Source organism: Python bivittatus, unplaced genomic scaffold (genome assembly GCF_059951505.1).
Source record: "Python bivittatus isolate LINGU-HERP-01145 unplaced genomic scaffold, Pbiv_v1 ctg000680_np1212, whole genome shotgun sequence".
Classification (NCBI taxonomy): Eukaryota; Metazoa; Chordata; class Lepidosauria; order Squamata; family Pythonidae; genus Python; species Python bivittatus.
The window spans coordinates 1,815,564-1,842,583 of record NW_028277095.1 but is presented as its reverse complement, the minus strand read 5'-3'; the positions used below and the strand labels follow the sequence as shown (position 1 = coordinate 1,842,583).

General features: G+C 40.1%; 2 protein-coding genes across 2 annotated transcripts in view; one reads left to right on the top strand and one right to left on the bottom strand.

The window, feature by feature from the left end:
* DOCK5 (dedicator of cytokinesis 5) overlaps window positions 1-20,215 on the top strand; it is a 113,624-nt gene extending 93,409 nt beyond the window's left edge. The window contains exons 44-52 of the mRNA XM_088151871.1: window positions 37-123; window positions 1,313-1,489; window positions 7,083-7,166; window positions 8,990-9,127; window positions 10,567-10,733; window positions 11,037-11,214; window positions 11,816-11,954; window positions 13,268-13,383; window positions 14,408-20,215. Coding sequence (XP_088007997.1) covers window positions 37-123; window positions 1,313-1,489; window positions 7,083-7,166; window positions 8,990-9,127; window positions 10,567-10,733; window positions 11,037-11,214; window positions 11,816-11,954; window positions 13,268-13,383; window positions 14,408-14,509 — 1,188 coding nt within the window. The 3' untranslated portion in view covers window positions 14,510-20,215. The remainder of the gene's footprint in view (window positions 1-36; window positions 124-1,312; window positions 1,490-7,082; window positions 7,167-8,989; window positions 9,128-10,566; window positions 10,734-11,036; window positions 11,215-11,815; window positions 11,955-13,267; window positions 13,384-14,407) is intronic.
* Window positions 20,216-21,438: 1,223 nt separating this feature from the next.
* On the bottom strand, window positions 21,439-24,558 carry GNRH1 (gonadotropin releasing hormone 1). Its single transcript, XM_007428143.3, has 3 exons — window positions 24,418-24,558; window positions 23,860-23,955; window positions 21,439-21,609 (listed from the first exon to the last, which is right to left on the bottom strand). The coding sequence occupies exons 1-3, from the start codon at window positions 24,556-24,558 to the stop codon at window positions 21,568-21,570; spliced, it is 279 nt and encodes a 92-aa protein (XP_007428205.1). The 3' UTR covers window positions 21,439-21,567.
* Between the last annotated feature and the right edge of the window lie 2,462 nt (window positions 24,559-27,020).

Below are 27,020 nucleotides of genomic sequence, written 5' to 3'. Positions count from 1 at the left end.
TATATCTTGTTCCTTTTCATTTCTTTCTCTTCTCAGACAATGTGGATAGAACGTACCACCTACACCACAGCCTATTCCTTCCCTGGAATCCTCAAATGGTTTGAAGTCAAGCAAGTCACCATGGTGAGATTTGGAGAAGCCTGCATTGCCATCTCACATTCAGCCCCCCCCACCCCGCCAACATGATACCTTTAGATGTCTTGAGAATACAACCCCCAGTATTTTCAGCTTATCATGGGACTTTGTAAGCTGGGAATCCAACATCCTTGGAGACTGACAGATTAGGGAAGGCTTGATTTATTGTGACTTTCTTCTTCTACTCCTTCCCCTGAGGGAAGTCTAAGGAATTTCTTCCCTACCTTCCCAAATTTAACCTCTCTATGTGCCTGTGAGGAAGTGCTTATGAATGAACAAGATGCACAGCCCCACTTTGCTTCTAGCACCAAAGTTTCTGTGTTGTCAGCTTTTGGAATGGACTATTGGGGTGACTGATAATTAAAGGAAACAAATGTCTCCCTCTTTATTTTTCTCTGCAGGTTATTCCATTATTTACCTGCAAAGATTGCTAAGCGGGGCTTTCCCTCCCCTCTTCCCCCCACCCCCATTTTTAATCTTTAATGTCAGTTTGGCAAACATACACACATATCCATTTAGTAAAGTGTGGTTTTCTAGCTCAGAAAGAAATGGGAAACTGTCCCCCCCCCCATTCCCACAAATCAAGCCACAGCTTATTTATTTATTACAGTTTATTTTTGTCCTTCCTCTACATGTACACGCTTCATTTTGTTGATGTAGTATCATAGTCCTTCAAGGGTTTGATTTGTTCTAAGGTCACTCCAATGGGTTTTGGCTGAACAGGAGGTTATCTTGGGTTTGTGCAGACTTAGATTTGCTACATTGAGCACAGAAACTGCAATGCTATTATCCTGAGTTTTTTATAGTTGAGAGTTGATTCACACATACAGTACATACTTGAAAGTGAAAGCAGGAAATTTGTTAAGTATTTCCTGGAGCAGGCTGTTACAAGAAAAGAAGAAGGGACAACCCATGCCAAAGGCAGGCCTTGAAAACTAATAAGTTTTAAATTTTCCTTTTTTGAAGTGTTATTTCATTCATTATCTTCCCATATGACATTGAGGTGGTAGAGTCTCTACTGACCTCTCAAGGATGACTGCATGAACAGGATCTAAGTATGAACATTGCCCAACCAAGGATTTAGACTGGGAAAGTTTTGCTGTTGACATTTGCATGGCCCAGCATCCATTTTTTCATTATAGCCTTGGCCATAACTCATTTTTGTGGTGCTTTCCAGGAGGAAATCAGCCCCTTGGAGAACGCCATTGAAACCATGGAGCGGACAAATGAGAAGATCAGTAACTGCGTCCAACAACACGCTTGGGACCGCACCCTTCCTGTCCATCCTCTCTCCATGCTACTGAACGGCATTGTGGATCCAGCAGTAATGGGTGGTTACACCAACTATGAGAAGGTTTGGTTGTCTCCTTGCTCTCTGTAGTACGTCACACAATTATCTCTGGAATGGGGCAGTGTTGTGAGCTTCTTAAAAAATGGGAGGCAGAGTGGGAGAATCAAATTGCACTACACAGCTACATGTTAGGGATGAATAATGCCATAGAGAACCGAGGATTTGGAAAAGAATCCTTGAAGGAGCTGCCACTAAATTTAAGGGTGGAAGTCAAAGGATTTGGTTTCCGTTCATTAAAGCATTCCTTTTCTGTAATAGGTACGTTTTGGTGAGCTATGGACCTCATTCATTTTATAATAATAACTTAATAAACTATAATTATAGAGTAGTTGAATTTCTGGAATTTAGAATGAAAGGGAACAAGGAGGGATAGAGAGCAGGCATAGATGAACCCTGAATAAAAAGGGCAGGCACAAGAAATCTTGCCCAACCACCCCCTCTTCCTTTTTTTCCCACTTTTCTGAAATTTCGCCAGATGTTGTCCATTGCCTTCAAACAATATATAGACAATGATTATCTGCCCGAGAATAGAAATGACCATCTTTTAATGCACTTTTTATAGGAAAACTATTTGGGGGAGGGAAGCTCTGAAGGAATGACAAGTCCTGCGTTTTGCGCCCATCTTAAATTTCCAGACACTTTTCAGTAGTGCTCATATGAAGTAGGCTGCACTACTAGAGTAGCTGTAGAACATATCTGCTCATGGCAAGATCACCTTTACCCGTGTTGGTAGGTTGGATTTTCAGACTGCCCTGTTCCAAACAAGCCCACATACATATAATACATAAATAAAGCATCCTAGCTACAATGTGTGGTAGTGCTTAATGTTTCCAGCACATCTCCAAGGCTAGGAAAATAGTCCCAAAATTCTGGAAATCTGCCAGCAGCTGTATCTTTTAATATGTACTTTGTGGTTCCATATCTGAGAAGCAAGATCACACAAGGGGCAATTTGCATAATTTATTCTATTTACAGAATCAGGCTCTTCTTGGCACAGTTTCAGTTATGCCAGAACTGGGAGATTCTTCTTTGGCTTTGGGTTTTGTTAATCTTGGAGTCTTCCCAGTCTGACTACAGTGCCCTGAAGGTTATAGCAATAATGATGTATTCCTGATAGTGAAAATTTAATGAGCCATGAGTGGTGTACTGCAGTAATTTTAGTCCTTTGTAGGCTGTTTGTGTGTAGAAATAACTATGATGGGAATATATGCGTGAACCAAGTTCATATCCATGCATTTCTTCATGCTTGGCTGCTTGAAATGATTGAGGCATTTTTAGATCTCCAGTGGGGGAAATAGGTGCGCTTGGTACATCACTGGTCTATCCAGGATCAGTCTTTTGCTCCTCAGGGTTTCAGTTCTGGATGGTGCTGTAATGCGTTCAGCCAAATGTGCTTACAGAGAACAGGACTTTTACTGATCTTGGTGTTAGAGGTGTAAGGATCTCTGCAAACTGTTATGCACATCTGGGAATTAGGATGAGTGGAACATCTTAACGTTTGTGTCTCCTACTACCACACGTAAGCAGGGCTTATTTCCAGCTAGAACAGTGTTTCTCAACCTTGGCAACTTTAAGACATGTGGACTTCAACTCCCAGAATCCCCCAGCCAGCCATGGTTGAAAAACACGGAGCTAGAATGTATTATAATCACTTTAACACACAATGGGTGCCTTTGGAGTAGAAAGCCTTGTAATACAAGCAGCCAGCAAATGTTCAAACTGGGGAGGGAGGGAGGGACCCATCTGCAGCCAAGGGAATATTTTGAACTCCCACTTCTCTATTTTCTGTGCTAAAGTTAGATTTGCAAAAATGGAAAGGCTGTTACGGCTTCCAAATGTGGTTGCCACATCTGAAAGCCATCAGACTTCTTTTTTTTTTTTTTTTTTGCTCACTTTTTCCTATCCCTGACTCAGCTGGTGTAGGGAGTTAGGATTTTGTGGGCACTTAATAATAATAACCTAAATCTTTCTTTCACATTAAAAACCAGAAATCCATGTCCTGCACAAATCATTTGCCTCCCTTGTTTGGGTATGTGGGTTTCTGAAGAGGCTCAGTGCTTAGGAGTCTAACAGATGGAATTTTGTGGCTTTTATCCTGATCCCAGCACTTTCTCCCCTGCTAGTCAGAGATGTATTTATTTATTTATTTGTTTGTTTGTTTAGTTTAGAGAAGAAAATAGCTTACCAATTTAGCCTTTTGTTCCAAAAGGAAAAGAAACTTGCTTATATTGTCCTGTGCTGTTGTATCCCTCTTAGTAGGACTGGAGAAACTGTGACCTTCCAGATGTTCTTAAATTATCCCATCAGTATGGCCTGATTGGGAAGGAGAACCTGGGATTATAGTTCTGCAACATTTGGAAAGCTGCATATTCCCCATTCCTGCCTTTGAGAATCAATTTTGCTCCTATTTGCATAGTTCTAACCCAAGTATTGCTTTGTTCCTTTAATAACATCATGGAAATTGGCTTTGATGAGTGTAGCTGTTTTGGCTGTCCAGCAGTTGATGTGAAGGGGTGTTTCTGCTGCATTAGATCTGCCAAAGGATGCAGTTCAGTTGGTTGGTTGCTACCTTTGTATTTTTCTCAGAGCTATTCATCCTGCTGTTTTTTTCAGCCTCTCTGTGATATAAGCTAGACTGGGAAGGCAACTTCCAAGCCGAATTGTGGGACTGAACCTGATTCATCCTAGTCACAGTACACTATGCTGCCTACTGTGTAACATAGCAGCACTCCTTTTTATCTAATTTCTGTTGGAGCCAGGTTACCCTATTGTTGTTGTTTTTACTGGCCCAAGTAACCCTAGCCATTCCCAAGCTTGTACATTTAGGAGAAACTGCAGGATTTGCCTATTGCCATTGCATGTTCAACCAGACAGGAACTTCTTGCAATCAACAGTGGTGAGCCAGACATATGGGCTCATGCAAATACAGCTTTGGAGATCAGTAGCAGCAATTATAAGACAAGAATGCAAGAGTTGTGCAGGATGTGAGAGCTTGTTCACAGGTTGAGTGGAGGTTGAGTAGCCATTTCCAAAACAATCCATTTTTGAGCACTTTGAAACTGAGGCTCTCTTTTGGGACTTCCTCAAGAACATGGTAGACTGAAGATGGTTCCACAAAAAGTGGTGCCAGTGATTGCAGCTAAGGACAAGGAGGTGACAAATAGATTGGCTCCTTTGACCATCTCTGGAGAAAGAGAAGATGAGGGATTACCCAAGTTGTGCTCCTTATGGTTGCTCCTCATGAGGTGACTGCAAGGCAGCAGTCTCTGGAGGATGGGAGAACTGGGAGACAAAGGAATTTGCCATTCTTGCTCCAGCCACAGTCAGAGCCTTTAAAGGATACTAAGTTTGCCCTTCTTTTGCTAACCACTTTTGGAATTTGCCTATTAACTCCTTTAAAGAAGTTAGACCCCTTCAAAATGACAAGGCTGGAGAAAGTTTTAAACAGGTCAAGGGCTCAAAAAATGTTGGAATATTTGATTTTGAATATTAAGACTTAGAAATTAATTTTAAAGAATAAATGCATTTTCGTGGAAAAGAAAAAATATTTTTGATATTGGAGACATAACAAGATAAGCAACTTGTAATGGCGTTCAGAGATGTTTTTTAAGGAATTGCACTGGGACTTTGAATCAACAGTGTCAGCTGTGTTGTGTGTTCTTATGAACAATCTGTTCCCAGAAGAAGCTGTTACAGAAAAAGATTTGGAATAAAACTTATCTGATATGATTTTGGAGAACATGAACAAGAATTTGTCATTGGATATACAAAGAAAAATTGAATGAGGCTGTAAAAGTTAAGAAGGAAATAAAAATGCCAATCTCAGAGAGCAATTGGAATAATTTCTTCTTGCTGGACTTAAAAAAGAGACTTGTTAAAGTTTTGAAGAAATTCGAGACAAGGATCAATAATCATTTGAATGGATTAAAGAGCAAGATTGTTTTATGCAAAAGGAAGGAACATAAAGTTAGCTTATTTGATCAGGGTTAAAATGGGACATGTTATTTTGAGTGGTTCTTTCTGGACTTGCTGACATCTGGACTTGAACAGCAATGTATTGGATTTGCTTACAGTTAAGAGATGAGATATGGAAAGATGAGTTTTATATTTGTTAACTAATGTTATTTAGTTATTTTAGGGCTCTGTTTGGACATTTTGCTGACACCTGGAGTGGAAAAGACATTTGCCATATTGGACTTGCCTATAGTTAAGAGTTGAGTTATGGGTTGAAGAGTTTTATATCCATTAATTAAGAGGAGGTAAAGAGCTAGTGAAACTGATTATACTTGTCTTGATGAGGGTGGAAAGTTGCTCTCTTAGGTTCTTTTTTTCTTTATTTTTTCTTTCTTTTTTTCTTTCACCTTTTATTCTCTCTTTCTGTTTTTCTTTTTCTTCATGGTTTGTATTATCATTTATTATTGTAGTGAAAACTTTTAATAAAGAAAATATTTTTTTAAAAAAAGAAAAGAAACTGAGGCTCTCTTTTATGCTGTTTGTCTTTGATCCCTTGTCCCAGTTTTAATTGGCACATATTCCAGCTACACTCAGAGCCCTTCTTAATTTTGCCATCCATACAATTCTCCATGGTGGGTTGATTTCAGTAGAGATGATTCTGGAGGACTATAAATAGTTGCTGTAAGATTCCAGTCTGTGTCCACAGTATTTCCAAGAAGCGGATATTTTTTTTTAAAAGATAACATGACATTTACTGCGATGATGTTCAAAAATTCCAGAAATAGAAAAGCCATGCATTGAAGGAAAATAGTGAGTAAGCATCTTGAATACAAAAATCAAAAATGTGTTGTTTCCAAGAGAGGCACGGTATGTCTGTGCATAATACTTTCTTTGGTGTTCTCAGCCATGCTATGCTCTGGCTGACTTTATGCTTCCATTTTAAAACTCATCCACCTACAACCAATTCAGACAGGCTGCAACTCTTGCTCCTTGTCCTCACTCTGTGTCTTGTTTTTGGAGAGAACTGTTGAGTTCAGAGTATTGTGGAATGGAATACCAATGTCAGAACCGCAAAATAATAGTATGCTGTCCCACATTTCCTGAAAGGAAGTAGGGAACCAAGCATAAGGCAATTCTAAAAAATATTCTGACGGATGTTTGACTAAAATGTGCTGCAGAGATTGAAACTTTTCAAGGCCTAAGTACCATTCATTCTTAGGAAGCCAGATATGCCTTCCTGAGTCACTTATCCTCAGAAATCACAGTTGAGAGAATGTGGTGATCTTAGCCTGAGATTTTGCATAGCATGGAAATAAAAATAACTAAGATTCTATCCTGTGCCTTTAGCTTTCTTATTTTTAAAAAAAAAATCCTGGGTCATTCATAGTAGGAAATTTTCATAGGATCCTTATGGAGAGGACCATAAGGATCCTCTCCATAATCTAGTCCAACCCTCTGCAACATGCAGGAAAACCATTTAAACCAGTGTTGTCCAAACTTGGCCACTTTAAGATGAGTGGACTTCAACTCCCACAATTCCCCAGCCAGCCATGGGTAGAGACTGTTCATATAGTTTAATCCGAATTTTTCATGACAGGATCAAACTTTTAACCTGTATTGTTTCTTCATTTCATCTCTGCAGGCCTTTTTCACTGAGAAATATATTCAGGAACACCCTGAAGATCAAGAAAAGATTGAATTGCTCAAGCAACTAATTGCTCTACAGGTACTTGCAAAAATGCAAATAATGTGGATAGGTGTGCATAGGTTTTTCTGCAGAAATAACATTGTCATCATAGTATAGCTTTTCCCGATGTAGCATCTTTAGATGTGTTGGGACTGCAATCTCCAGAATTCCTGGCCAGCCTTCTACTTGCTCTAGCTGCAGTGCCCATAAAAAAGCATTAGTAGTACCACTATTAATTAGCAGTAACACTAAAATGAGAGCTAGTTTAGTATAGTGGTTAAGGCAGCAGGCTAGAAACCAGGAGACTGTGAGTTTTAGTCCCGTCTTAGGCACAAGGCCAGCCAGGTGACCTTGGGCCAGTCACTCACTGTCAGCCCTAAGAAGGAGGCAATGGCAAACTATTTCCGAAATCTTGCCAAGAAAACTGCAAGGACTAGTCTAGGCAGTCACAGGAGCCAACAATGACTCGAAGGCGCACACACCCACACGCAAACACTAAAACGCTTCCCAAAGCAGAACAGCCAAGCATAGCGACACAACTTAAGATCTAGAAAGGCCTGTATTTGAGATAGTCTATTGGTATCCCAAAGAGAAAGCTAGAAGTAATCACAGAAGTGCTAAGGAGAGTTCTGGAGCCAATCAGAGCGTTGCTCTTATTAAGAGAGAAAATAATGCTCAGTGAAAAAGCATGTGCTTTGCACCCAGAATATTGAAGTTCTGTCTAATAGAGCAATGCAGTGCTTCAAATGCATAGACTGAAGATGCTTTGAAGTAAATAGGGGTGGGCTAATAGCACTTGTCTGCAGCTTCTGAAACCAAATACATTTTTTCTCAGGGTTGTGCAATGCAGCTAAGTTTAAGAAGTTGCAGACAGGTGCTACGTTCACATCCTCACGGACGCTGAAGCATCTTTTTTGCCCTTAAAGCCAAAGCTTTGCACAATCCTAATAACCCACAGCTTTAACTAAAAAGAAGCTTGAGGAGCAAGGTAAAGGTAAATATTCAAGAAGTTTGACTCTTGATGGGGACTTCATGAGCAAGTCTGTGTTGACAGCAATACAAAATGGTTTGGCGATTCTTCTTTTATTCACAGTCTAGTGAATAGCCCTGGCATTTCTTGGTGATTTCTGGTTCAAATATTAATCAAGTCCAAACCTGCTGAACCTTTGCACGTAGGAAATACCCACTGTCAGTTGCTGACCAGCAGATTAAATCAGAGATTTGGTACACATCACATTAAGCTGCAATGAGGTTTCTTTGGTTTTGGCTTGGTGTGGGATGTTGGGTGAACCTAGCCATTATAACTTGCAAACCAAGCCATAAGCCATGGTTTAGAGCTCTGCATGTTGTAGAACTCAGCCAGTTATGGTTAATTGATGTTTATTTAGAACATATTTTAGCTTGCTAGTGGTTCAAAATCATTCCCAACCAGGATACAATTAAACAAACCATAGAAGTACAGAAAATACAAAAGTCCAAACCATACAAAATTATAAAAAATGAAGCCATAAATCAGGATTGTGACAAAAAAGAAAGACACTAAATGAGAGCTGGAATGGCATTGGGATTAAGATGCTGGACTAGATTCAGGTCCACCTCGAACCATGGAAATATGGGGGGGAACCTGGAGGAAGAATGCTAGATAAACTCACTTGAGCTGGAGGAAAGGTGAGATTTAAGTTTACCCAAATAAATATGACACAGCATCTAGATTTGACTAAGCATGGCTTAGCCTTATTGGTGAGCCTTAGCCAACAAATACCCAAGATGTGCCTTCCTGTCCTCCAAATCCCATTGGAAGCTATGCTCAGCCCTCTACTTCTGTGCTTCCTTAGTCTTCAGATCTGGTTTGCCTCTTACAGATGCCTTTGCTGGCTGAAGGGGTGAGGATCCATGGGAAGAAACTGACCGAGCAACTGAAACCTCTTCATGACAGGCTGACCTCTTGCTTCAAGGAGCTGAGAGAGAAAGTGGAGAAGCTCTACGGTGTGATCACCCTGGTATACACTGCATCTCGCTGATGAAAAATCACTAGGAATGAGATCGTTAGGGCAATGACAAGGGGATAGGCAAATCTGTGAATTTTCATCTCTTCCAATTTCTCATTTGAGTGAATATGCCAAGTTCTAGTTATCCAAATGGATTATTTTAAAGTTTTAAATTAAAGTTTTTAATGAAATGCCTATTTCCCCAAAAGTACACGTTTCTGTATGCACTTTTGACTAATGCATACAGTTTTTGCACATCATGTTCCTAGCACAAGGCATATTTTTATGATTTTCATTAGTGTAGTCGCTAATACACTAGGGAGTTTTCCGTGTGTGTGTGTATGTATATATAGATATAGATAAAAAATAACATTTATTTTTGTCAAACTGCATTGCAAACTTTCAGGAACTGTGAATTTCAAATGAGAATTAAGTTTTGTTTCGAATATTGAGGGTGGAACAAAGTTGGCAAAGACAAAGCAGCTACATAGTTGGTTGTTTTGAGTTAGGTAAAGCAGTTCAGCCAATTTCTTCCCCATGGTTGTGTGATCAGCTATGGTGGGAAACAATTGTTTTTACTGAGTGAAGAACTGGCATTTTATTTATCCTAAAATATCTTGTAGGAGTACGCAATCATAAATGAAAACTCCAGACAAGGAATAAATTATAAAGTGAGAGTTCATAACAATCTGGCTTTGTGCCCAGACCTGGGACCCCAAGGTGTACAGGGACCTGTTTCTTGGTTCTATTAGTGATTATGGGTTATGGTATTTTCTCAGTTGCTATGTATTTTAATTTTTGAATTGTTGCAATTTTATTTTAATTTTGCTCACTGCCCAGAGTCACTTGTTAAGATGGGTGGCCATACAGAGGGAGGGAGGGAAGGAGGAGTTCATTGGTTAATAAAACCCAACCAGTGGTACCCACTTACAAAAATTTAACGCAGGAAAAGCTTTTCATAAATTGGGTCCCACCACAGAACTGCCCCCCCCAAGTGAGTCCCAGATGACAATTTACTAATGATGGGATAACTCACAAAGTCTCCTCCAATGATTTTAGCTATTATGTTAAGCCTATACTGGAAGAAGAATTTGCCAAATAATTGGTTCCTAAGGTTTATATTGAACCTGGCTTGGGAGCTAATGGCCATTTTCAATGTAGTCAAAAGACCGTCAAACCAGATGGATGACTGCAAATGAGTGAAGGTACTTCTGACACTATGGACATCTCCAGGTCAGATCCCATTGCTCAGTCAGGCTCCTTATTCCAGTGCTAAATGACCACCAGGGGGTGGGGACTTAAAAAGCAATTGCAGAGCTAACATCTCTTCCAAGATGTTACATGGTTTGGGAGAAGAACCGTCTAAAGCTTCAGGAGATATAGATGCTCTTCTTCTGATGAACAAATGCCCTTGAATTTCTTTCACGATCTTCTCTGTGTTCTAATGGCAGCCTTCCTCACTGACGGAGAGAAAGCAGAGCAGGTCTGGTTCAGTGGTTTTGCCGTACATTATGTCCTCCACGTTGAGAAGGTTGTCAGTTACCTCTGTCACTTCCTCAGTGGGATCAACATCCTCTACGTCATCTGACAGTGCTACGTCCAGACCAGGATCAGATGGGTGAGTGATGGGAACTGTAAAAAGGGGTCGATGACAGAAATGAAAACAGGAGAATTTCTATTACTTTGAACTATTTGCTGTTTTTATCTGTTTTTCTGTGTTTTCTGGTTTTATACGCCACCATTGGAGTTGGCTGGCTAATAAATTCGAAGAAACAAATAAATAATGGGAAGCAATCATGGAGAAAATTGTCTATTGTCAAATGGCTTCAGGTCTCCAAGAAACAAGTAGTGTTATTTTTTCAGGCTGACAAGGGGAGGCAGGGCATAATTTTTTATTACTCTATTTCTGTGTGGGCTACAGATCTATTCTTGAGCCGCTGGTGGAGAGGAGGAGTTCAGCATCCTCCAGGATGGAAGAACAGCCTGCCAAAGATGATGCAGAGAACTGGGCTAATAAATTCCGTCGGAAAGACTGGAGTCTCAGTAAATCTCAGGTTATCGCAGAGAAGGAGCCAGAGGCTGAGTTGGCTTCCAAAACGGTAATAAATGTAACAGAGTGATGAAATTCCCCTGGGAACTTCTGTCATTTTCTCTTAGCCATGCAAGCGATTCACATCATTGTTAAAAGAAAAGTTGGGAGGGATTCAGCTAGCAGAACATTTGATGATCACCTCAAGGGCAAGCTGCCTATCTGTGTTGACCTCTGCTAATTCCTCTGAGCTCCCAGCTGAAAATATAATCATAATCCATGTTCCAAGTCCCTGTTAACCTCTACTAAGCATCACGATGTTGCTAAGTCCATTTGCATTTTAGAGTGTGACTTGGGCCTCCATTTGTGTTGGACTGCCACTACCATCAACTCTGGTAGCATAGGCTAGAATTATAATCAACACAACTAGAGGACATCAGGTTGGTGAAGGCTTCCCTAAAAGACAAGGGGTTTTAATATTCCTTCATATCCATGTATTTCATTGATAGCCTGTTTTGTTTCCTTGTTTGTTCTGAGTTTTCTTTTCTACACAAAAGGCTTCTAAAAGGGCCTTAGTGAAATTTTCAGGAAAGGAGCTGATTTACGGTGTGACATCCACAGTAGCATCACAAGTCACTTCAGTAAAGATTTATTCCCTTTCTGCTGTACAGAATGCATCAGGAAAAGCACCAAGGCCAAAGAGCCTGCAACTGGGGGAAAGCAAGCTAACTCTGCTTCAGAACTCGTCACTTCAACAAGCCACAGCACTCAGCCCACCACCAATCACTCCCAAAACGCCGAGAACTCAAAGTATGTTGACAACCTCCACTTTTTCCTATTCTTTTAGAGCAGTGTTTCTCAACCTTGGCCACTTTAAGATGTGTGGATTTCAACTCCCAGAATTCCCCATCCAGCATCCTGGCTAGGGAATTCTGGGAGTTGAAGTCCACACATCTTAAAGTGGCCAAGGTTTGAGAAACACTATTTGAGAGTGTTGATAGGAGAAGTTAGCACAGCCGTCACCAAATTGCTATCTTCAAGATGGGTGGAGATATTTGCAAGGTGCCCTGTTGGAATTTCAGCTTTTTTCTTTGAAATCCCAGCATTCCCAAAATTCAACATAATTTCACAAGGCTTGCTGGTGGACCATAAAATGGCAGTTTGGGGGTGTTGTGTAAAACTGCTTTGGCCAAGAAGGGGAGAGTATGCCCTTTCTGTATGAGTAGATTAACTTCATATTGGACATTTAATAGCTCCAAAGCAATAAATCTTGTTTGTATCTAAGTGCTTCTAGAATCTATCAGGATCCAGTTCAAGCCTAGACATGCTTTACCACATATGTTATAAGTTAAGTCCAAATGTCTAATTTTCATTGAGATTTTATAATATGGCTTTGCTTATTTTTGGCTGAAATTTATAATATGAATATTGCTTCTTTGAGATGTCTCAGGGGGTCTCTGTGCACCCATATGTGTGTGTGCACCCATAGAGAGAGAAACACCGAGATGCAAATGTATGCACCCACATTTTTCAATGCAAATGAATTTTACAACAAATTTTACACTTTTCAAAAATGACAGAAGATTTGGAAATTTGACCATGGATTCCCCAACACCATATCTGATTTGGTCCTTCCCCAAGACTAAGTAACAGATATATTCAAAATGTAATTTTAAACATCCATACTAAAAGGAAACTAGAGCTTGACTGCTTTATCCTTTTCCATTAATACTAAGACAGTCACCTCCAGGTTCACCAGAAGTTTGGGTGGCTTCTCCATCTATCATAAGAGTTCTGGAGACTGCAAAGGATCATGGCCAATGTGAAAGGAAAGCCCAGTGGGCCTCTCTGGTGTCATTCTGGATTTTGTTTTCCCTTGTCCCAAGAGGACATTTTTCACATGTGCTTAGGTTCATTTGCTGTGCATGGATGAAGCTTCTGTGATAACGGGCTCTGGGCAATGGCAAGTGGGATTCCAGATTGACACATCTGTTCACAATCAACAGCTAAAGGAAATGTGCATGCCTCCAAGTACTGGTGATGCAAGTATGCTTCTGTTAGAAACGATTTTTCCCCCTAACCATGGCCACCATCTGTCTTTTTTCTTCTCTCTACCACACTAGGTTTCCCTTCTTTGCAAGCAGATGGATTAACAACCGTTAATTTGCAAAACTCTCCTCCCCCACCGCCGCCCAAATGCAAGCCCTATGAGAATAGCAGCTCAAGAAACTCCACAGAGGTACAGAGATGGAAGATGACATTTGGATCCTGTTACTTGAGACAGGCGCACTGCTGCAAATATTCCCAGGGGCTTTTTAGGGTTGTACCTGTGTGTTTTTTAAAAGTCTTTGGTTAATTCAATGGCTCTCTCCCTGAAACTGCCAGAGTATGGAAATGATTTTCTTTCCCCTCTCCCCAAAAGGAAAAAAAAAACATAAGGGAGGGACAGTGCTAAATTCTCCTCGCTCTCAGCAAAATCTGTGGCTGTTCGATCCAGTCTTCCTGGTTCTTTTTTCTTTTTTCTTTATTTATTAAATTTATATGGCCGCCCATCTCACAAAAAGTGACTCCGGGTAGCGTACAACAATCCAATAAAACAGTAAATATATAAACAATCATTGCATAAAACCATTATAGAATAATTATTAAAAACATTAAAAAGTATAAAAATAGAAGTAAAACAGAAAAAGAAAATAATAGGCAGAGGGATGTTAATAATAGAGCCACCTCACATTCCTGCCGACAGGTTCTTGCTGGGAAGATTCACTTCCTTTCATTTCTTCAAATCTTGAGCTTTTGCCCAGGGTCTTCCTCAGTGCAAGCCTGTCCCAGATGTTAAAAACACAAAAACCTCATTGTCACATCCCTGAAACCTGCCAGTTGCCTGCCATTCCATCAAATGAGGTCACCGTTCCTGCTCTAAGAGACCTGCTGTAGGTCCTGCACGTCCCTGTCTCTGTATCACTGGAGTGGGGTTTTATTTATAAATCAAATTTATATCACTGCCCAACTCCCCCACAAGGAGGGACTCTGGGCGGTTAAAACCAATAAAAACATAATTTTCATATTTCATATTTATCATTAAATATGATAAAATCCAAGCAATGGTGGTATTGTTGCAGCCTGGGACCAGATCATATTGGTCAGGTAGGACTAGGGAACCAGCCATCCCCAAAACTGACCATTCCCATCCCAGGTCTTCCATTTCTTTCTAGTTTTATTTATCAGGCCAACTGTCTCTTTCGCTGTTTGCATTATTGCAGGTGGCTCCACCTTTACCCACCAGACGAGAAATCAAGCCTCCTCCTCCTCCTCCTAAAACTAGGAAATCCAGCGTCCTTTCTTTAGATCCAGAACTACAATGAGGACTCTCTACCATGTTGTCTCCTTGCCTCTTGGACTGAACGTCTGATGCTCTGTGTGCATCGCTGGTTCTCCAGAGCTTCTCAGGATTGGCTTCTTCCTGCCAGACAGCTTTGCCTTCCATTCCTGCTCCTTGGGATGTGCACAAAATCAGCTGTTAAAACTGTGGCAAAGCTGCTGTTTTGGCTTTGCAGGTTTCTGATTCCCCAATTGGCACCCCAAGACACACCTTCTGATCATCTATGGCATATTAGGGCTTCTGCAAGGCTAAGAACCAAATTCTTTTGTCCATTAGTGCGTGTTCCACCGTTGATAAGACACCACCAGGGCGAAAGTTCTCTCAGTGGAATTGTTCTCCTAACAACAAAGATTTTCCTTGGTCTAGAAACAACTAAGCACCACACTGTGAAAACACACACTTGCCACTACAGTGGATTTGCATGACAAATTCAAACCCACTTTGCTACACCTGGACAGTGAAAACTGTGGAGAAGCAAATAGAGGTCTTCTAAAAACAGACACTGAAGACTTCAGAAGATCTCTCCATATGTGCCAGGTAGGAGCCTTGTTTAGTGGCTACATCTGTTCCAGATCCTCTTCAGGCATGAAAAGGGATATGGTTTCCATCAGTCACCGCTGGCCAGCAGCTACAGATCTTGGAACAGGATAGGACTGGTATAAGAGGAAGGATTCTTTGGCCTGCTCAGCATAGCCACTCTTTGCCTATTCATTCCAAACTTGTAGCAAAAGCCACCAACTTCCCAGGGCTTCTGTTGGAATATATGGATTTATAAATGACAACCCAGAGCACTGGACAGCCCTACAGATTCAATCATGTTGAGAGATTACTTTATATCTACACTTTGCTTTTCCAGGAACATGAATATGGATCAAAAAAATATTGGCGTCTGCCTATTCCCATAGTTGACCAACTGTGCCCTTGAAAATCTCGTGGTCTCTTTTTCTCTCAAGTGTTTGCAAGCTCTGTCACACCCACCACTCATTCCTTCTTTTGTTGCACACTTTTCCAAAGTTTTGCATACCAATGGAGTGGCCCACACTACTGTAACTTTGGAGACTTGATTAACTGAATTCTGGATGTATTTTTTTTTCTTTATGTATTAGTGTGTTGCTTTAAGACTAACCTAAAGTGTAATTATACTTGGACATTTGGAGGATGGACTGTGTATGAAAGTGCTTCATGGTTTTCCAAACTGTGACTGATGAACCAGGACTGAACAGCAACTTAAATGTCTTATTGAACTCTTCACTAAAATGCAAGGGGGTGTATAGCCAGGGGTTGACTTCTAGGTTCTTCCTATATCTAACCTTTGTATGTCTTATTGTTAAATGATGCCTCTGTGTTTACTTATTTATAGCAGAAGCTCAGGGCTCAGCCCTCATGGGACTCAAAATTATCTCAGAGATAATTCAGATAATTGGATTGTGCTATCTCTGTCCATCTTCACTTTTGAGCTATGGGCTAGGTTCACATATTACACGATGCCATGCTTCGCTTTAACAGTTATTTCCAAACCATTCTGTTTGAGTCACACAAGAGGTTAAACCAAACACCGACTCACTGTATTATGGCTTAGCATGGTGCATGAACCCAGCCACTGTGTAGCATGAATGCATTGCACAATGCCATTTTCTAATGGTGGGTATTTGGGCATCCTTGCCCACAGATTACGCTTTGATTGTAATGATCATTCCTGAATTGCCCCTTGTACAGGGGCTTCAGAAGATGTTGATCAACATTCATTCTTAAGGTTGCATAATGCTTTCAAAGCAGAAAGTTCATCGTTTAAAAAATAATAATTTAGAATGTCTGTGATTGGAAAAAACTGAGAGGCATGCCCCTGATTAAGCAGTCATTGAATTACCAGACTAAGCTGTTGAGATTAGCGTGCAAGTTTGATTCTGAATGCCAAAAGGTGAACATTATCGTGTGGATCCAAACTGTTTAATTAGCATATGCAAGGAAAGGATGTGTTTGGAGGGATATGCGTGGCTCTGTTTATGGCTCTGTTTGTCATTCCTCAACTTATGCACTGTGTGTTCAAAGAAACCACCAGCAGCAATTTAATGCACTCAGCTGGTAAAGCTAACTTTGTTTACTGAACCCAGCATTTTGTATATATCCTAATGGTCTCTCAGTAATTCAGATGTATTTGCCTTAGGCAAAAGGTCTGGCTATAAGGCTGAGGTTCACATTTTAATATTGTACATAGCTCCTTTTCTTCTTCAAAAAAAGCCCCATATTCTTAGCTCTGCTTTTATTTTGACCATCGCTGCTCTCTGATCATTTTTGACTATATCTTGTCATCCCAGGTTGACAAAGATTCCAGGCTAGTGCATGTAGGTAAAGTTTTTCTCATTGTTATGACTCCAGCAATGGTGAAAGCTATTATACCTCTCTTGGCCAATGCTAGAACTAGAAGCCTCACATCACTGATTCAAGAACACAGCTCTCAGTTAGTATCTTTATTGCAAGAACTAAGAAATCTCTTACTCCAGCAACTGTTAGGAGTAAGATACAAGCCCTATTTATAGTACAAGCAAGGTTCAGTCATGCCTCTCCCCACCCTAGGGCAGCTGATGGCAGCGGGGGCACAGTCATTGAATTAGCAGACTAGAGCTGTTGAGATTAGTTTGCGTGTTTAATTCTGAATGCTGAAAATTAACATTATTGTGTGGATCCAAACTGTTTAATTGGCCTATACAGAGAAAAGATGCATTGGGAAGGAAACAAGAAGCTTCTTTATGGTTTCACAAAGCAACTGTCTCTCAGAGATAAAGCACACACTTTGCATGTAGAAGAGCAGAGATTCTGTCCTTGGCATTTTCTGTTCTTAAAAAAGGACAGGATGTATGGGAAGGGAAAATATTGATCTGAGATTTAGAACTGCAGAATAGATCATTTGGAGCTGGGCCAGGAGTGCATACAGCTCCAAAGTCCCCTTTTTGTGGCCCATAGAGCCCCACTTAATCATAATTGCTAGAAACATAGAGCATAAATGATTGCCACCTTAATTTAGGAGACCCACCATAATTATATTGTAGTCCCTAAAATAGGTGTGCCATTTAAAAAAAAAAAGTAAAGAAAACCTCCAAATGTTCTCCCCAAAGTCATACCCACATATGTGATATGACTCTATCTACTTATTGAGTAAGGAGACCAGGGAGCAAAATATGTTCAGATCCAGCAAGCATCAGTTTCATAGGTTCCTGTGAGTCGCGGAATGGTAATTAATTGTAGAGGGTATAGGGAATGGCCTTGAAGGTCAGGAGGAAGAGCCGTTACCAAGGCAATGGTCAGATAAGAGGGGCTTCACCCTAGGCCAAGAAAATAACTTGAGAAAATGTCTCAGACAAGCCCCTCCCTAGTTCAGACAAAGATAAAGTGAGGAAGGGGGAAGTACATTAAGACTTGAAGATTCTGTTACTATAACCATGACAATAAAAGTCCTCCTGACCTATATGGCATTGGTTTCTTAGTCTGGTCTACCAATGGCCTGACATTAATTTTGAATGAATTGTGGACCTTCATGACAAAGTGGTGGAGTAAAGAGTTAAACACAAGCGCTATGGTCCTAGCCACAGACTCAGTGGCAAATTTGCAGGCCAAAGGTCCCAAGTTCATCCTTGAAGAACCAAGTTCATCCTTGAAGAACCAAGTAACAGGCGAGTTAGCTTGAGATCAAGAATTGAAGCCGTGTGGAGTGTAGACCATAGTAGGTTAGAAGGGGAAATAATGTGATGGTAGATTTCTGTGTCCTTATACAACTCCCATTTCTAAATGGGAAATAGCTGAGGTGCTGAAATTAGTGTCAGGCTCTTGGGATGTTGCTGGGTCCTAAGTAATCCTCTTCCTAGACACGAATCACACAGAGTCATCTTAGGAAGATCTACTGAAGGGAAAGGGATGAGGGTAAAGGAATTTCAGCAACTCAGCTATTTTCCATTTAGAACTGATTTATCTCCTAAGACATTACAATGGAGTGTTTTGTCATTTCTTTCGGATGACCTATCTTTGAAGTCTTTTCACTGATAATGCGTATTATGTAACTGCAATTTACACAGGGAACCTGTGGCCATCCAGATATTGCTGAACCACCATTCCAAGTTGCCCAAGTATCATGGCCAATGATGTGGGAAGCTAGTAGCTATACTGAAGTTGGCAACTTGTGGAGGCCCCTACTATTCCTATTACACTGTTGTATGTTAATCAGCAGTGCATTCTCATATTCAGAGTAAATTATTTTTTTTGTCCTTTTTTTGTTGTGCATAAAATACGCCCAGATTATTTTTCACATTGGCTATAAAATGTAGTGTTCATCTCCTTATCCTGTAAAATATTTATATTTCCAAAGCCATAAGATGGCAGTATTTTTGCAGATTCATCTTCTTCCTGATTGAGCTTGGCACATCTTCTCTTTGCCAGTACATTTCTCCAGTTTCTCTCTGAATTTGGAATAAATTCTGCCTGCCTTTTGTTGCCAGTTGGCTTCAGAAAACAGATTGTATATGCACTGGGAAAGCCGGGTGGGATAGTGGGAAAAAATAGTAGATGTTCTCAGCATTACATAGACTTCCACTTCCAGCTGTGCTAGTTACCAGTGAAGATACAAATGTCTTAAGAGCTGTGGTTTTCCTCTCTGCTCATCCCAGGAAAACATGGTGAATTCTTCTTTGAACATCTTTCACTCTCCTCCCTTTTAAGGCTCCTGGAAGATGATACCAGCTCCAGATTACTTTTGCCTGGAGTTGAATGCTTCTTGACTTAAAAACATCTGCTTTTGGATGGTTGTCTTCTGGAGTTTCTATGGATGACTTCAAGTCAGTTGCATACTCCCATGAGGATAAAATGCGCAGGAGGGAATGGCTACTCCTGGGTAGAACTGCCACCTCCAATTCTTTTATCCATGTCTCCTCTGTATGATCAGACACCAGACTAGCAGGATGAGTAAAATCTGGAAGGACATGGTCTGAAGCAAATGATGAGGCAGACTTTCTGAAGTTTTAAGCAGGTTTTGATCTAGATAGATAACCAGCTAGAATCTCATGCTTGAGCTTTCTAGAGGTCTAAAATTACACAAATGAAGTTTTAAAAAATAGTTCTCCAAGGAATGTCTGAAATTTATACATGCCAACTGTGCTCCGTTTTATTCTGTTCTTATTCTGTGCTCAGTTTTACTCTGTTAATAGTTTAACAACTGTGTAGGAAAAGAATCTCTGTGCAAAAAGGTGATCTGTACAACTAGAGTCCCTAGCATCGCACACAAGTATGACTTAGAAGCTGACACTCCTTGTGTATCCGAAGTCCCAGAACAGTTATTGAAGCCTTTCTCCAACCTTGCACCCTGTAGATGCAAATTACCTCCTTAACTGCTGTATTTGTAGTCTACGTTTGGCGACATAGACAATAATTCCACACACAAGAGTTGGTGTGGATGATTAAACGTTGTTCGGTAAGAGCTTCATTAGGGAAAAAAATGTTCTGTGGTCCAAAGGGCACACCCAAAGATTTGTTAATGATTTGAAGCATGGGGTCCTATATCTGGCTGGTTTTATATCACCATCACATTGTTGTGCCTATTGATTGACCATTAAATTAAAATGTTATTTTCAGTACAGGATTTATTGCAGCAGACTTGCCTTATTTATTTTTATAATTGTAAATGAGAATATTAAAAAAATATGATTCTCTCTATGCTTGCTTGCCTGTCTTTGTATCGATACACCTGCATTCAAGGGATTAATTGTCGAACTGCATGCATCAACATTTGTTTTGATGAGGAAGTGATGATGGGTGAAAACAGGGGAAAATTTTAGGTGGAACATCTTTTTTCCTGCAGTCCATGACAAATCTGGAAGTAGGAAGGGTACACCTATTAGTTTTGGACTTGCTGTTTGTTTTTAAATCTAACTCGACTTTTTTTTAACTTTCCCTGTTATGATGCTGTAGTTATAATGTGATAGCTGCATGAATCAGAACCATATGATTCTGCAGGTCAATATCTTAAGTTTTAAAATGGTATACTTCCACCAAAGTTTTGTTTATTGTTATGTTTCAAGACAGCCCAGCATTAAAGGGAGTGAATTTTTTAAAAATCTAGAATTTGACTTTAAGCAGTATTCTTAAATGCCTGAATGAGCCTGGAATTCTAGGAGATAAGATTAAGAGGTCTTGAATGAAGAACATTCTGTATGCAAAGTTGTCACTGTTAAAACTCAAAAGAATCCACAAAGCAATATCTTTATTAGACAACCTAGTAAGTTTGGGGTTTATTAAAACTCTTCCTCAGACTAATTAATTAAGAATGAGAAAAAGGAGTGGGGAATGTTGCTGAATTTACTTGCCATTGCTCTATCAGTTGCGTTCTTGAATGAAAGAAGAGCTGCAAGAAATGGAACTGGATATTAATGGGTATGGAATGCAACCAAGTCGAATTGAATTACTGCAAGGATGGTGAAAGGCAGTGGCCAAAACCATTTGATTATGCCGGTGGCAGCCCCAATCCATATTTTTTCCATGTCATATAAAACACACAGGTCCCTTGGTGGTAGAAAAGTGAACAGAAGTGAACCAAGTAGTCCTATGTTCTATTGTTGCATGATGAAATGTATGTATCTCAGCAGAGATCCGAAGCACCAATAATGGTGCGCTGTTCAGTGATGCCACTGGTGTGCCAGATTTTGAAGAGAACAGCCTGTGGGTAAATAACCCAAATTTCCTGGATTGTTCTTGAACAATCACCCATTGTTAGGATGGTGAGCCTGTCTTCTAGATCAAAGAAACATGTGATCTGCAAGCAATCACAAGCATGTTTGACTTTCAAAAGTCAGTATAGGTGTGTTTACTTTTCCCAAGAGAGAATTGCACGCTATCAGCAAGTAGCTTAAGGACATTTTATTTGAAGCTTAACAACACAATGGCAAACTGGATTTTTTTTCCTTGGTTTGGTCTACAGCACACCTAAGTCAAGTCAAATGTTGCAGCTGAAATGTTCACTTTGCAAAGGTTGCATTATTTTTTATTTGGACTTTGGCGCCGTTAGATCTTCTTCTGTCCCTTCTCTCCTTCAATTAGACTTGCCTGAAATACACACATTGATTATCTCAAATATATATTGTGAAGTCCTTTTTTTCCCAGTACCATTCAACATTTTAAACTTATTTTAATTGAAGTACATCATTTCTACACTTTTTAATACATTTGTGAAGTACCAACGGTTTTCTCAGCATTGTAGAGATCTTACAAGTCTGGGTTGTCAGACTCAAAAACAGATACAGTGAGAAAGGAGAAAAAGTAACAGGGAAGAAAAAAGAATAAATCAGGGAATAGCTGACAGAACGGCCAGATTGGTCTGTCTTTTATCAGAATCCTTAGGAGGCAGGATCAGAAGCCACACAGGATTTCTTTTGAGCTTTGAAAGAATCGCCGTTTTTCACATTAGTCTATTGTTGTTTCCTTCATAGCAGGTCCTAACATACTCAGTGCTTACGTCCAAGTAAATACATACAAGAATTTAGTCTTAGTTTTATTTGTTTCTCCTTCTCCAAGACCAGAGGAATAGTTCAGACCTTGGAATTGTGAGATCAGCATGATGTCCAGTGTGATATTGAGCCCAACTGTTTGGCCTAAATATTTGGAATGGGTAGAAAAAGTTTTTAAAGGGGAAGGACAATGGATTGCAAGAGGAGCAATAGCAGATGGTGTTTGAAGGCTTAGGTTCTGATATAAATGAAGTTGCCTTCATTTATATGAAGGCCCCAAGAGAAGATTATGCAGTTGTGCATGGCAGTTGAGAGCAAAAGACAAAGGCTGAATTCACTGGAACTGGTTTAGGTTTATTCACAACTTAGAACATTTGGATCCCACATTTTAGAAACCATTCCAAAGTGGGGAAGTCAGCTTGTTCAAAATCATTACAATAAATGTAACGTTAAGTGTGGTGTAAGCCCAGACCATTGCGGTTTACTCAGCAAACTACAGTTAAACTACTGTTTAGTGAGATACACACATCCAGCCATACTGATTGAGGGAAGGAAAATTTTGTTTCTCAGGAGCAAAACACTGAAAGATATTGGAAAATATTAAGTAGCTATTGAAAGGGAAAAGGATGGCCAAATTGCTGCAGGAGGATAATTATGAAAAGTGGCCTATGGAGCCTATTTTCCCCCTCAGGTGAAATATTTCAAACCCATTTTTTTCCAAAAGATAATCTCTAGTTTTCCCACCCACCTTAAAAAAAAATTAACTGGCATTCCCCTTAACAATATTTTGACTTTCAGATTACAGTAGAGAGTAAGGAAGATTACCTTGATGGAGATACACAGGCCCCATTACCAAAACAACAAAGGGAAAAATGTATCTTAAGTCCACAGCAAACAGAAAATATTCAGAAAAGACTCAGACATACATCTCACTGGAGGCGAATATGTGTAGCTCAGGGTTGAACTGTGGGGTCCTTGGGGTTCGCTGAGCTTGGTTCTTTTCTTGCAAACGTTTCATTACCCGGATAGGTAACATCTTCAGTGCTAAAATGGGATGAGGTTTGCTCTCTGTTGATCTGCTGTGGCCTGCCTTGCCAGTGTTGGTAAGGGTGGGGGTTCTATTTTGCTTAGCAGTCAGAAGACATGATGAAAACTCCTTAATCTCACAACACACGGACAGACTCAACCACAGTTTTAACCAGGAAACTCTCAGCATTTTAGACCAAGCCAAATCCAAACATGCAAGAGAATTCTTGGAAGCCTGGTATTCAGACAAGGCAGCAATTAACAGACACATAGAGATTAACAGCATCTACATACTATTCAAAAGAGACAAAAGATCAGAAGATCACCTCACCAGCATTCAATCACCAGCAATCATCACCCAGATAAGCAAAGGTCACCACCAGGCACAGGATCAAGCAGTGAACAATACCCTAATCAAGGAACTACCAGAGGAGTAAAACAAAACCCCCACCCCCACCAGCATTGGCAAGGCAGGCCACAGCACATAAATAGAGAGCAAACCTCATCCCATTTTAGCACTGAAGCTGTTACCTAGCCGGGCACTGAAACGTTTGCAAGAAAAGAACCAGAGAACCCCAAAGACTCCATACATCTCACTAATTCACAGGAGTATAAGAAGGGGGAGGAGGTCCAGCACAATCAGACTTGCAAGATTCTGTTATTATCGCCAATCTCAATACAAGTAGTTTTAGCCTTCCTGTGGAATTGATCTCCTGCTCTGGTCTACCTGGTAGAGCTGACAGTTACATTCTGCTGTTGTTAAAGTACTGGAAGGGAAAATACTGGAAAGCTGAAGGTGACATTTAAAAGGGAGCTTACTTACAAGACCACCTGTCAGTCCTCTGAGTGTGAAATGCTGGCGTGGCACATTGCATTCAAAGGGCTGCAGCTTCCCAGCTTTCTCCATCTCATTTTCAATCTGTGTTGGAGAAAAGGAACTCAAGTGAAATCATGGAAAGCCCAAGTCTGGGATGGAAACTTCAGAGGCTGTGCAGTGGAATTGTTTAGGGCCTTCTCCCCATTTGGAAAAGACCAATAGTGTAAGTAATCAGTGGGACATACTCTGGGGCTCCAAACACCCTCCAACAATAGCATATAACCAACACCTCCTGTCCTGATGGTGTTCCCCAAGGAAAGAGTTGCTGGTTGATTGCCATGTTCCAGAAGCCAACCTTCTCCCACAGAAATATTCCTTGATAGAAGGATCTGGTGTACATTGTTATGTGTCTCCTCCCCTCCAGCAATTGTCCTGTTTTTTCCTTATAAACTCATACCAGAATGAGCAGCCCCAGCTTCAGAAAATAGAAACACCCAGTTTTATCATGTCTGGGTTCAACACATCACATCATAATGTGACTGAAATTACTGAAAGCTAACTTACCTCTTGGAAGGAGTCTATTAGGTTTTCCACATCTCTCTTCCCACCAGGTTGGAAGCCATATGACCAATGTTGGGCACAGCAGATTGATAAAGAGATGAGCAACAGGAAGCAACTTGAAATCAGCATCCTAGTCGTCTGCATTCTGTCACAATCTGCAGACAATGGAGTAGCTCTGCTAATGCAAAAAGAAACAAACTAAGGAAAAATCTGGACATGTATTGTTGAAGATGCACTGTGCTCATTCTGTAGGTATGTTACCTGATTGATAGTCAAAGATGGAAGTAGTTCTTCTGATATCTTCTTTGGTGTGGGATAATATGCTTGCTTGCCTTATATATATATACCTCTTCTCCATCCTTGGCGCATACACCCCAGGCAGCCACATTCATAACTGCCTCATGCTGACTGTAATCATGGCCTTATTTAAGTCATAATGAGAAGGAAGTATTTGGACCCCCTTCCTGGCTAGCTGGTAAACACAGCTGATCTTTTCTCTTTAAAAGCCTACCAATCATTCTTGAAGGAGGACTTGCAAACTGAGACATGCTATATCCAGATGATTTTACATCTGTTTGTGAGTGTGCATGAATAAATGCTGGGTGGAATTCTTAAATTGTCTACTTTGAATAGCTTGGAAATAGTTTAAAGGGGAAGTCATTTTTATGACCTACTAGTTGATGGTTCAAAATCCTGGGTCTTCCCATCTATCTGTTCAGAAGATTGGGAAAGAATAACTGCAGTAGTACTTTCACAATTTGGTATCAAAAAGAGAATCTTTGAGTCCAAAGGTGCAGGGGGAAAACTTTCTCAGAAGCATTCTCAATGACCCTACCAGTTTCTTCTGTTCCTATCTTATAAATGTGTTGCATTGTGGTTTTTGTTTTTGTTTTTTGCTGTTGCTAGATTTATATCTTATATTTTCTCATCCCAGAGCAAAGAACACTTAAGAAATCTCTTGCTGAAGGTGATAGAAGAGAGAACAAAAGCTGTAGCTATATATGTATGTGTGGGTATGCATGATGTTATAGATAGATAGACAGAATCAACAGACCATTCCAACCAATGAACATGGACAGAGAAATTGAAATGGTAACAGGTTTTATTATCCTAGGCTGAAAAGTTCTCAGAAGTAGTGACTGTAGGCACTGCCTACCTAGCCATTGCCATTTGGAAGAAAGTGTATGACAGATCTAGATAAAATACTGAAGCACAGAGATTTCACATGGACAACAAAACTAGGTATGATCAACATTGTGGTTTTCTCAGTTGAAATATGGAAATGGAAACTGAATGATCAGGAAGAATTTTTTTTGAGAATACTTTGGACCCAGGAAGAACTAAGCCTTCACTAATAGATAAAATAAAATCAGACTGGTCACTGGAAGGATGAATAATGAAGCTAAAGCTTAAATAGTTCAAATGTTCTCATCCCAGAGCAAAGAAGACTTAAGAAAGCTCTTGTTGAAGGTGATAGAAGAGAGAATAAAAGCTGTTGCTATATATGTATGTGTGGGTATGCATATACACACACATACATATATGTATATATGACTGTTATACAAATATATATGTTATACGAATATATAACAAGAGTCATTGGAAAAGACCCTAATGCTTGAAAAAAAATAAAAGGCATTTAAAGAAGATGGTGACAGAAGACAGATTGGCTAGATGCTATCGCTGATGACACAAGCATTTACAAAAACTGAAAGCAGCAATTGCTAACAGACAATCTCAGCACAGTTATGCTCATTGGGTCATGAAGGATTGGAAGTGCTTGCATAGCTGAACAAAAATCCTTGTGGAAATCTTGCAGAAGCGAGAGCTTTCTATGCCCTGTTTAGAAAGGGTCTTCATGATAGACCAGTGGTAATTAAACACTTTGGTCTCAGAACCCTTTTACATTCTTAAAAATGATTGAGGATCCCAAAGAGCTGTGGATTACATCTGTGAAGGTGTACCCTATTAGAAATTAAAACTGAGAAAAGTTAAAATGCTTAGGTATGATTTCCCAGACCACACTTTGAAAACCACTGTGATAGACAAAGCCATATTGTAAGTGAGAATATATATATATCACCAAACAGCAGAGTGCTTGAGGTCAGATTAGCCTCAACCCTGGCCACCTTCTAGAACAGTGTTTTTCAACATTGGAATGGTTGCTGTGGGAATTCTGGAAGTTGAAGTCCACATAGCTTAAAGTTGCTAAGGTTGAGAAACACTGTTCTAGAAGAAGCTGAAGACTTGAGTTCTTCCAGAAGGTGTTTGGGCCGTGATGCCAGGTGTGAAACAATAAACAAATAAATAATGGAGCTATAATCAACTACTACAGAGTGTTCAAGAGAATTAACTTCAAACATACTGTCAGCTGCAGCTCAGATGTGAACAAGAGGACGATTACACTCCACACCCCTGAGATTTGATAAGAGTTTACTGTAATTCAGTTCAGCTTTTCCCTCCTGTTTCCTCAGCGTGTTAATGGATAAGGGCAATTTGCAGAAAATAGTTGAAGTGGATTTGTGTAATTTTGTTAAAGGTTAATGTATTTTTTCCTTCAGTTTTCATGGCGTTGGCAAGGACTCCTGTAGGACTCGTGCAGGGGC

Excerpts from the sequence above, each read along its gene's own strand:
- GNRH1 (XM_007428143.3), bottom strand. The coding sequence starts at position 24,558 with ATGCAGACGACTAGGATGCTGATTTCAAGTTGCTTCCTGTTGCTCATC. Across the intron at positions 23,956-24,417 it reads TAATAGACTCCTTCCAAGAG|ATTGAAAATGAGATGGAGAA; the intron begins GTAAGTTAGCTT and ends TCTCCAACACAG. Across the intron at positions 21,610-23,859 it reads GAGGACTGACAGGTGGTCTT|GCAAGTCTAATTGAAGGAGA; the intron begins GTAAGTAAGCTC and ends TGTGTATTTCAG.